The sequence below is a fragment of the Nicotiana sylvestris genome, chromosome 1, assembly GCF_000393655.2.
Source record: "Nicotiana sylvestris chromosome 1, ASM39365v2, whole genome shotgun sequence".
Taxonomy (NCBI): Eukaryota; Viridiplantae; Streptophyta; class Magnoliopsida; order Solanales; family Solanaceae; genus Nicotiana; species Nicotiana sylvestris.
The window spans coordinates 59,384,825-59,397,165 of NC_091057.1; the positions used below are offsets into that span (position 1 = coordinate 59,384,825).

A 12,341-nucleotide genomic window follows, 5' to 3' on the forward strand; every position below is an offset into this window, starting at 1 on the left:
CATCCGCATCTCTACTACTTTCATCCTCTGGATATGGGAGTTCTGAACCGGTCAACACTCTGCCTCATACAACATGGACGGCCTAACCACAACTCCATAAAACTTACCTTTGAGTATCGGTGGCACTTTCTTGTCACACAAGACTCCAGATGCAGGCCTCCATTTCATCCAGCCCGCCTCTATGCGGTGAGTGACGTCCTCGTAGATCTCTTCGTCCCCTTGAATCATCGACCCAAGGTACTTGAAGCTATCTCTCTTGGGGATGACCTGTGACCCAAGCCTTACATCCCCGCCTACTTCCCTCGACTCAGCGCTAAACTTGCACTCCAGGTACTCTGTCTTAGACCTGCTCAATTTGAAACCCTTAGACTCGAGAGTCTGTCTCCAAACCTCCAATCTCTCGTTAATACCGGCCCTCGTATCATCAGTTAGAACTATGTCATCAGCAAATAACATACACCATGGCACCTCCCCTTGAATATGGTGTGTCAAAGCATCCATCACCAAGGCAAATAAGAACGAGCTAAGCGTAGAGCCTTGGTGTAATCCCATAACAACCGGGAAATGCTTCGAGTCGCCTCCCACAGTCCTAACCTTAGTCTTAGATCCATCATACATGTCCTTGATCGCTCAGATGTAGGCTATCGGCACGCCCTTCGCCTCAAGACATCTCCAGAGCACCTCCCTAGGAACCTTATCATACAGTTTCTCCAAGTCAATAAACACCATGTGTAGATCCTTTTTCTTATCCCTGTATTGTTCCACCAACCTCCTAATAAGGTGGATAGCTTTTGTAGTGGAGCGGCCCTACTCTATGGCTAAGTAACTTGATACCCCTATAATTGTTACAAAACTGGATATCACCTTTGTTCTTGTATAACGGTACCACTGTACTTGATCTCCATTCCTCCGGCATCCTCTTCGTCCTAAAAATTACATTGAACAACCCAGTCAGCCATTCCAATCCTACTCTACCCACACACTTCCTAAACTCAACCGGAATTTTATCTGGCCTGGTCGCTCTACCCCTACTCATCTTACGCAAAGCCCCCACGACCTCCTCCACATTAATGTGCCTACAATACCTAAAATCTCGGAAACTCTCCGAATGCCCCAAGTCACCTAGCACTATATCCTGGTCCCCCTCCTCATTAAGAAGACCATAAAATTACGTCTGCCATCGCTGCTTAATCTCGGACTCCCCCATCAATACTCTACCATCCTCATCTTTGATGCACCTTACTTGGTCCATATCCCGGGCCTTCCTCTCCCTCGCTTTAGCCAGTTGAAACAACTTCTTTCCCCGCCTTTCTCCTTCCTCGTATAGACGGCTAAACGCTGCATTCTTAGCCTCCGTGACTGCCAGATTTGCCTCCTTCCTAGCCACTTTATACCTCTCTCTATTCGCACTCCTCTTCTCCTCGCTTGTGCTCCCAACTAACTTCGCGTACGCTACCTTCTTCGCCTCTACCTTAACTTGGACTATGTCTCCTTGGTGCCTGCCAGAAAAACCCTTCGATACACCTAACACCTCTCTCACCGCCTCCCTCACATAGTTCGCCGTCGTCGACCACATAGTGCTTGCGTCTCTACTATTCCTCCAAGCTCCCATAGCGGATAACCTCCCCTCCAACTCCTGGGCTTTATCCTTGGTTAAAGCTCCCCATCTAATCCTCGATCGGCCACGAGCATACCTCTCCTTCCTCTTCATCATAATGCCGATGTCCATCACTAAGAGCCTATGCTGAGTCGCGAGGGTCTCTCCCAGGATAACTTTGCAATCCTTGCACATCCTTCTATCACACCTTTTGAGGAGAAGGTAATCAATCTGAGTCTTCACCGCTAAACTTTGGAAAGTAACCAGATGCTCCTCCCTCTTCGGGAAAGTTGAGTTCGCAATCACCAGCTCGAAAGCCTTAGTGAAGTCTAACAGCGAAGTACCTCCTCCGTTCATATCCCCAAGGCTAGAGCCACCATGCAACTTGCCATAACTACCAGCAGCCGCCCCAATATGGCCATTAAAATCCCCTCCAATAAATAACCTTTCAGTAGGTGGAATACTACGCACAATTTCGTCCAAGCCCTCCCAAAAACACCTCTTAACCTCCTCATCCAAGCCCGCTTGCGGTGCGTAAGCGCTAACGACATTGAGGGTGCACTCACCAATCACCAACTTAATAAACATTAGCCTATCATTCACTCACTTAACCTCAACTACAGACTCTCTAAGATCCCTATCCACCAACATACCCACTCCATTCTTACCCCTCACGACTCCAGAGTACCACAACTTATTGTTGATACCCAATTTTTCCCTGTATATTTTATATATGAAAAATACTTTCAAAAGCATATATATATAAGTATGCCCAAGTGTTTTAGTATTTTTCCTAATTTTTTAAAGATTTTTAAATCAATTTATTGCCCTATTTTAACAGTACAAAAACCAATAATTGTTCCTCAAATTATCATTTTGGTGATTAATGTATTTTATTCTTATATTTATACCAAAATATAGCTAAGGCAATGTTTGCACATTTTTACAAATTTATTTAGTATTTTTAAGGCTAAATTGCATATAATTGCAATTTTAGCCTATTTTAAGATTTAATTACATTTTATACTTATGAAATTATTTCCAGTATTTTTAATTTAATATTTGTATATTATTAATTAATTTAGTTACTTTAATTTATTTCAAAAATTATTTTACTATTTTTTATAAAATAAAAGGGAGAAAGTGGTTATTTAAATGCTAGCCTTGTTTCATTTCAAATATAGCCTGAATCAACCCCCCAATTAACCCAATTTTAAATTCAAAATTGACCGGCCCATTTTCAATTTAACCCGCCCCTGATCCAACTAATCTAACCCGCCCGGCCTCCCCTTTTGATCCAGGCTGTTGATCATTTTGATCAACGACCACAATCATTCCTTTCCTTTTTTAATTCACATACACCCAACCCTAAAATCATTTTCCCCTAACCCGCCGCCTCTGAAATCTTCTCCTCTATCAGACTCTCTCGAACATTCCCTAACCCTAGCCCCTCTCACCATCTTCAAACCTTGAAACCACCGGAATCCATGGCCTCTCAAGCCTTGGGAGTCTTAAACTCACCTCCCTTTGTTCTTATACGTGAACATTCGAGGTCTGACCTCGAAGGTTTTCGCTCAAATCTCCACCGATTCAAGGTTCTACAGCCATCTCCGGCCTTGCTCCGGCGTACAATGGTGTTTTGAGCCTGGTTCTGACTTCTCAAACTTAGATCGAACATTTTCCCAAGCCTTTCTCATTTCTAGGGCTCTTCTGTAACCCTAACTCTTCGAGGTTTTCTCCAATATTTTAGATCTGTTATGTATCTATGCTCTACTTGAGTTTTCAAACGATTTTCCCAACTTTTCTTTCAAAAATTACTTTCAAAATCACTTTTTTCCGATTTAGGGTTTTCTGGAAATGCTTAAAGTGTTTCTCTAACTTTTCTTTTCCTTTTCCTTTGTGTATGTTTGTCTCTACTATGTTCTTATATTCTTCTTTTACCACGCATGTTCTTCTACTGTGTTTCTACACTATGCGCCTATATGCTTTTCACTGTGCTCTACTATTTTCTTCCACTACGATCTGATATGCTTCGCCTATTGCTTCCTTCTACCATGTTCTTAAGTGTTCTTACTATTTTACCTTGTTTAAAATTTCTTCTAAAGACCTGCTTAAGCATGTTTTCTTCTACTATTGCTTCTACTATCAATTGTTCTCTCATTATGATTCGAATTAGTTTCTTCACTCTGTTTGCTTTGAATCTTCTACTGTGTTTGCGTGCTTTCTCATGAGTTTCTGAAAGAAATCCCTAAGCCTGTTTCGACTAATTGCCTCCTTATCTCTGTATTTGATTCAAGGTGGAAACCCTAGAATTTGGGAATTCTGCCGATATTTGATTATGTGAGCTAGGGTTCTATCTTTTTAGAATCCTTAACTCTTTCATGACTGATTTTGAGTCTGAACTGAGTTTGGACATCTTTTCTCGTACAATTCTGAACTTTTTCTAAAACTCTCCTACGCTAGGCTTTCTACTGATTTTGCAAGGGAATGACAAAGTTCTTTCATGTTTAAACGTGTCTGTATGTTTTTATATGTGTGATGATTCTTTCTTCAAGAGGTTTTCAAACTTATGATTGATTCAGAATTCCTTTTTAATAGGTCTAATTAATTTTTTACTGATTTTCTTTAAGTTAAAACCTTTTCCACCTTTCTGACTTGGTTCATTCATACCAAATCTGTGATCTCTGATTTCCTGGCTGTTAACTGATTCCTTTGCCTTATTTGCACAAACCGTGTACTGTCAAGACCCTGTCCTTAAATAACCTTTATGTATTTGGCTCTAATTTACTACTTTGCACAAAGTGTTTGACTACTTTCTTTCCTTAATTATTTTTACCCGTTTGAATCTGAATCCCTTAATTAAGGGAAACCTTGTGTAATTGATTGACAATCAGTCTTCAAACTATTTTCTTACCTTATTTCTGCTTGCTTTCTACACTATAAAAGGCACGACCCCTTTTCACCACTACACACTTCAGACTTCACAAGCTCACAACCTCTTCTGAATTCATACTTAAAGTGTTCTTGCTTCTTGTCTGCACTTGGGCTTTTAGAAGACTACTGCTTTATTCTTTACTTGTCCCTGTGAAACTGGTATGTCCTAACATAATTTTTAGCATCACCCCAATGTGTTTACTTACAGTCTTTGTATCCATGTCTATTTTATTGTTTTCTGTAAAGTTTAGCATCTAACTTAATATGCCTATGTGCTACTGCTTGCCTCTTTCTATGAACACTTGTTCCCTATCACATTACCCCTATGGGTTTGTAAGTCGAGACATAGGGCATGGAAATAAGAATTGTTGTCTATGAACTGAGTTTTGAACCCCTAAGGTCTTAACCTCTAAGTAGGCTGGAGGGTGTGCCAGTATGTCTCATTGCTGGGTATGCCCCTTTGCCTGCTCTTCCTGCAAATTCCCCACTCCCCTATACCCCTATGTGCACTGGTTTTAAGTTACTTCCTTCTCATTTCCCCTTTCAGAATTCCCCTTCTGCACTTGCACTCATGCTTAGCTTCTAAGTTCTACCCCCCTCCTGTGAGCCTTGCCTTGGAACCTTGAGTTCCCTCTGAACTTGGACACTTGAGGGCTGGTCCTTCCACACTGCACTATGATTTAATCCTGCAATGCATTTGGGTGTGAGCACTGCCCAGAGTCCATTTGAGGCTCTTAGGGAACTATGACACATCCAAATGAGAGGAAGTCTTTGGATCTTGATCTTTGGAATTGGTTTACTTCATGCTTCAGATAGGAAGTTTGAATCAGGCTCTCCTTGGTGGTAATTTTTCAATTTCTAATGTATTTTTCTTATTTGATTCTGGTCTATAATAACTTTGTAATAAACTAATAGGGATGGCTAGTGAAAAGAGGGAGGGATAACTGTATGCAAAGGATAGATATCCTGCCTATAGGTTTACATATTTCTGCACTCTCATTTGTAGATATCTTGTTTATAGGTTTACATGATTCTACATTCATATAGACGTCATGCCTATAGGAGTTCTGCAATTTCATACGTAGATACCACGCTTATAAGAACCTCTGCACCTTCATGTAGATGTCATATCTATAGAATTCTGCACTTTCATATGTTACCGTGTCTGTAATTACTCGAAACCTGAATCATGCATATACATCTAGAAAACATGTCTATAGGCCATTTTGAATTTTGCATATACATCTGTCACTAGGTAAATGTGTTCATAGGTTTAATGAAGTACAACATTTAGATGTCATGCCTATAGGATTTTCTACACTTTTACTAAGTCTATAAAAAAAATGTTTTAAGTTAACAAACACATAGAAAGCATGCCTATAGGGGTTCTAACCAAACCTGAATCGTTTCACTTGCTTATAAGTCTAAAATCAGTAACAATGATGCCTAACGTCTGTGGAACTTATGCTCTTTTACCAAAACTCGCCTTTCCTGATTTACTGACAATTTCTTTCCCTATAATTAGCATACTTATTTTTTTTTAAACCAGTAGATATCATGCCTATAGGTTTCCTCTAACACTTAGGCAAGCCATAAGGTAAACTTGTAAACTGAATCAGATTTTTGTAAATTACAACCAGTAGGCAGGCCTGATTCGAATTTCTTATCTGAAATATGTAATAAATTAGTCTGCCTCAACCCTTTAAGTTTAATCCGACCTTAATCAGTACGTGCAAGACATGCTAAACTCTATGCTTTCTTTGATTTAAGGAGGTCTGTTTGAGCCTTATTTGTTTATGGGCCTCCCCATACTTGTTATACATGTTTTTGATTGTCGCCCTAGCATTTTTTACCTTTGAAACCACAAATAAGCCAATTTTTTCTCCCTTTTAGGATTAGTAGTCCCAAGTACCTGCGGGGCTGATAGGATTGGGGCGTGTAATAGCATACAATAAGTAAACGAGATTATTCCGCGCTTTAATACCTTAACGGGGTGGGAAATGGTAGATATGGATATGATGACCACGCGATAACATCTCGTGTAGCCCCTCATTGAGGAGTGATTACCGGATGTTGTGTGGGGTGGTCTATATTATTTATAAACCTAGGACCCCCTTTTCCTTTACTTGTTTATTTCATTGTTTACTTTCAAACTATTTTCTCAAAATTCAACTTTTCTTTTGTTTTCTTTTAATTTCACCTATTTGTAACCCTTATGTACAAATACCCTCTTATTTGAAGTCTTATTCGCTTTCATGTTATTTGTACTTAAAGTCACAACCGTAGCCTGGCCGGGAACCACATTAGTGGATCCTGAGGGGTGCCTAACACCTTCCCCTCGGGATAATTTCAAGCCCTTACCCAATATCGGGTTTGCTAAATCAAATTCTTCCTAGTGTCCTAATGCACTCAAACCATTAGGTGGAGACACTTCAATCCAAACCCAATTCCTGAAAGGGAACGAGTTGTCCTCCCAAATGTCATGAACCCACTTACGCGAGAAAAAAGGGGGCGGGACACTTATACCCATCCGCATTCCTCGCCTTCGTCCCTGCCCACCTAGTCTCCTAGACACAAGCTGTATTAACCTTTCTCTTCTGGAGAATCTTTTCCATCTCAATAGACTTACCCGTCAACATGCCTATGTTTCACGACCTGATTCTCAATCTACAAGCTCCCCCTTTCCCCTTACCCTCCTTTCCTCTCGTCCCAATCCCCGACCCCCTCCCCACCCCCTAATCACCCCCGGAACCCCTTGAGGACATGACCTTACTCTACTATCCCACACCACAACCACTATACCTATGGCAAACTCCGGAAACACTAACACGGACCCAAACTAGAAAATAACTGGTTGCAACTACAAGTATTCTAACAAGATGCTTAAAGTGATGCTAATTAAATAGCCACAAATTAACTAACATAGAGAAAGAGGCAAGAAAACAAGAGGTACAAACTCCCGATGGAAAGAACCTGGAGATATGACTTGATGCGCCCGGTGATGCTCCGCTCTACTCGACCGTATGCCTCGCGCTTGCCTGGGCAGCCACAGCTATTCCCACGAATATAACCTGGGTGCTTTGGACCCCGACACCCAGCCCTTTGTGACTGTCAAATGGCCTGCTCTGCTTTGCCCGTGCACCTCCCACTCGTCACCAAACAACCACCGAAAGTGCTACCTGAAACACACTCACACACCACGGGACTAAGAAAAGGAGAGGACTGTCACCGGAACGGTCGCCGAAAAACAGTGCCTGTCTGAGAAACAATGGTACGACGAGGAAAGGTTTGAAGAAAGAGAAACACAGAGGATAGTGGTGTGGTTGGGTCAGAAAAGCAGAAGGAAGATGAGACGGCGCCGGTGGGTCACCGGACGTCGGCCTAGCAGGGTTAAAAGAAAGGAGAAGAAAGAGAGAGACGCGGGGAGAGAGAAAGGAGAGAGAAAGAGAGGGATGAGTACTTACCTGGTTCGCCAGGACAAGTGCCGGCGGTGCTGGGGATTTGACGGAGGAGATGAAGATGTTACCGTTAGGCTTATAGGATTATCGAGGAGAGAGAAGAACTTTCCTAAAGTTGCAAGAAAATAAAACATTTTTTGTCAATTTTTCATTTTTAAAATTTATATTCTAAACGTGTGAATATTTCTGTAGTTTTTTTTATAAACTCTACGAAAAGTGAGATATTAAGATATCAAGATTAGATATAAAACAAATATTTACACTAAATAGTATAGAATTTACGGAAAAGGGTCATATTTATCCCTGTACTCTTTAAAAATGGTTATATTTGTCCTTCGTTATACGTTTTTGATATATTTATCCTTACCATTATACTTTAGGATCATATTTGTCCTTGTACTCTTCAAAGAGGGTTACATTTGTCCTTCGTCATACTTTTTGACATATTTATCCTTACACTTATACTTTAGGATCATATTTGCCCTTCATCCATTAAATCCCCATGTCCCACCTTTCTTTTCCTACATGGTGCCTATGTGGATTTCTTTTTCCTCCAATTTAAATATGGTCAACTATTTAAGATAATTTAATCCTCCCACCCAATTTAAATATGGTCACCTATTTAAGATAATGTTCTTTTTCAGCTCCATATTTTTCGGATAGAAGCGACAACATATTGGCAAACAAGAACTTTGAACTAAAAATCACTAATCTGATACAACTTACAATTATTGCAGTAACCAAATTAAATTATGAGAAGTTGCATAACAATGGAATTAATGACAAAGGTCCGTGCTTAAAATAGAGCACTGCCAGAAGCCTAATATTGTCTAGGATGGTTTCCTCAAACATATCTTTTCTCGAAAAGAAAATATTGCTCCCTCCTCTCATTTTATATGAAAGAATTCGATTACAAGGGTCAAAACATCTAGTTTTTTTTTGTGATTTGGGTATATAATTTTCATGTTTTTCAAAAATAAAATAAAATTACATATTTAAAAAAGTATATCTAAATAATTCAACTTTTTGGATGGCAGAGTCATGATTTAAAGTTTATGGGTTCTGATCTTGCTCATAGCTCATTTTAGTTATTAAGTTCGTAATTAAATATTTATACATATTTAATGTATTTCCTAATAGAACACAAATCTAAACAAAAGTTATAGAGTTCATTCAAACCATACCTAATACTCTAGCTCCACCCCTTATCTTCGACCTGGTTTAACATAAACCTACAATGACGAATAATATTAGAGTAATGTGAATTATCAGAATGAAGACACTATATTTTATATATTGGCTGCCCAAAGACACAAATAAGTGCAGACAACCAAATTATGGTTTATGGTTAAATTAAATTATCTTAAATAGTTGACCATATTTAAATTGGAGGAAAAAGAAATCCACATAGGCACCATGTAGGGAAAGAAAGGTGGGACATGGGGATTTAATGGATGAGGGGCAAATATGATCCTAAAGTATAAGTGTAAGGATAAATATGTCAAAAAGTATGACGAAAGACAAATGTAACCTTCTTTGAAGAGTACAGGGACAAATATGATCTTAAAGTATAATGGTAAGGATAAATATATCAAAAAGGTATAACGAAGGACAAATATAACCATTTTTAAAGAGTACAGGGATAAATATGACCCTTTTCCGTAGAATTTAGGTGTGGTCAAAAATTAGTTGTTCACAGCATGCCCCCTTTTGCATGGAAACATGAAGAGTTTTCAGAAAAAGAAAAAGAACAAGGTAACTGATTTTTTACCTTACTATTATTTAAAAAGGAAAAGAAGAGAAAAGAAGAGGTTGTGACCGAGCCTTGGTTTTTGGCAGCCTACATATCCCGGGTTTTAAGGGAATGAGGTCACGTGTAGTTCAAGTGAAAGAAGAGTGATGGAGTATTCTTGGATGGAGAGTCGAGTGAAGTTCCATCGAGGTTCCGATCCGCGGTTCCTACTATTACATCAAAATGAAAAGGAAATTGCATACTCTTGAAATCTAAGAGTTACAAAATTCCTATCTAAATGCCATCTAGAGTCTTGTCTTGATTCTTGACGTGCTTCTCCCATTGACTTTAGATTGAAACTTGATGCTCTCGATGCAACAGACTATTCTCGCAGGCCTGTTTCTTGATCAGATGATGGAAAGATGGATCTTGACCCTATGTCTCCCCATGCATTACTTCAAAGCTTGTTGCGGCTTGTATTGAGATCAAACCTTCCACTTTCTCTGGAAAGAACTGAAATCTTATTTTTTTACACATCCACTCTGTGCTTTGCAGAAAAACCTACGAGCCATCACAAACAAACAAAACGAACAAAAATTTTCTGCCCCAGTTTGCACTAGGAAATTTTTGTGAGTTATTGAAAACACAATAAACTATCTTCGCTATTGCAAAATGAAGAATTGAAAGAGAAAAGGGCTCTTTTTTCTTTTTCTTTTTTGATAATAGGGGATGTCGTACCATATGTTTGCAATAAGAAATGCAACTAGGGGATGTAGTACCCTATATTAGTAACGAGATGAGGCTCTTGGCTCTCTAAGATTCTACTAGGGAATGTTGTACCCTATGTAGGCAAAAAATAATGCGACCATGGGATGTTGTACCCTGTATTGGAAATAAGATGAGGATTGTGGCACTCTAGGAGGCTACTAGGGAAAGTCGTACCCTATGTTGCATAAAATGAGGCTTATGGCGCTTTAGATGCTACTAGGGAATGATGTACCCTATGCTGGCAATAAAATGAAATTAGGGAATGTAGTACCCTGTGTTGGCAATAAGGCGAGGCTCTTGGCTCTCTAAGATTCTACTAGGGAATGTCGTACCCTATGTAGGCAGAACATAATGTGACTAGATGTAGTACCCTGTATTGGCAATAAGATGAGGCTCGTGGCACTCTGTGATGCTACTAGGGAATGTTGTACCCTATGTTTGCAACAAGAAATGCAACATGGAATGTAGAACCCTGTGTTGGCAATGAGATGAGGCTCGTGGCACTCTGAGATGCTACTAGGGAATGTCGTACTCTATATTCGCAAAAAGTAATGCAGCTAGGGGATGCAGTACCCTGTGTTGGCAATAAGATGAGGCTCATGGAACTCTGAGATGCTACTACGGAATGTCGTACCCTATGTTGGCAAAATGTAATGCATCCAGGGGATGTAGTACCCTATGTTAGCAATAAGATGAGGCTCGTGGTACTCTGAGAGGCTACTAGGGAATGTCGTACCCTATGTTGGCAAAAGTAATGCAACCAGGGGATGTAGTACCCTGTGTTAGCAATAAGATAAGGCTTGTGGTACTCTGAGATGCTACTAGGGAGTGTCGTACCCTATGTTGGAAATAAAGTGAGGCTCGAGGTACTCTGAGATGCTACTTGGGAATATCGTACCCTATGTTGGCAATAAGAAATGCAACCAGGGGATGTAGTACCCTGTGTTGATAATAAGGTGATGCTCATGGCACTCGAGAGGCTACTAGGGAATGTCATACCGTATGTTTGCAATAAAATGAGGTCTGTGGCGCTCTAAAATACTACTAGGAAATGTCGTACCCTATGTCAGCAATAAGGTGTGGCTCGTGGTACTCGGGATGCAACTAGGGAATGTCGTACCCTATGTTTGCGATAAAATGAGGCTCGTGGCACTCTGAAATGCTACTAGTGAATGTCGTACCCTATGTCAACAATAAGGTGAGGCTCGTGGCACTCGGTATGCTACTAAGGAATGTCGTACCCTATGTTTGCAAAACAATAAGGCTCATGGCACTCCAAAATGCTACTAGGGAATGTCGTACCATATGTTGGTATAAAGTAATGCAGCTAGGGGATGTAGTACCCTGTGTTGGCAATAAGATGAGTCTCTTAGTACTCGAGATGCTACTAGGGAATGTCGTACCCTATGTTTGCAATAAAATGAGGCTCATGGCGCTCTGAAATGCTACTAGGGAATGTCGTACCCTTTGTTGGCAATAAAATACAATCAGGGGATGTAGTACCCTGTATTGATGATAGGGTATTGGTTCCCTACAATGAAACTAAAAATAAAATAATTATATGTATATTGGAATATAATCAAGGATTTAAGAACTTCACTTGGCGGTGTTCACCTTTTCACGAACTGTTTCCAAAAATTATTTTGTTCCTGTTCTAAACAAAGAAAGATTCGTTAGTTTTAAAATGGTAGTTGGTTTGTGGCCTTGATTTCACTTTCTTGATCTCGGCTCATCTTCTTTAATGATTTCAAGTGCAACTGGTAATTTTCTGAATAGCAACCGCATTTCTAACCCTGAAAAACCTTCGGCTTTTCCAAACTTTGCCATGACGGTACTTAACCTTTTTCAAATT

General features: G+C 39.9%; 1 protein-coding gene across 1 annotated transcript; it reads right to left on the bottom strand.

Moving 5' to 3' along the window:
• Positions 1–860: 860 nt before the first annotated feature.
• Positions 861–2,185, bottom strand: LOC138870242 (uncharacterized). The gene is made up of 2 exons (XM_070148035.1): positions 1,244–2,185; positions 861–926 (listed from the first exon to the last, which is right to left on the bottom strand). The coding sequence occupies exons 1-2, from the start codon at positions 2,183–2,185 to the stop codon at positions 861–863; spliced, it is 1,008 nt and encodes a 335-aa protein (XP_070004136.1).
• Positions 2,186–12,341: the final 10,156 nt, after the last annotated feature.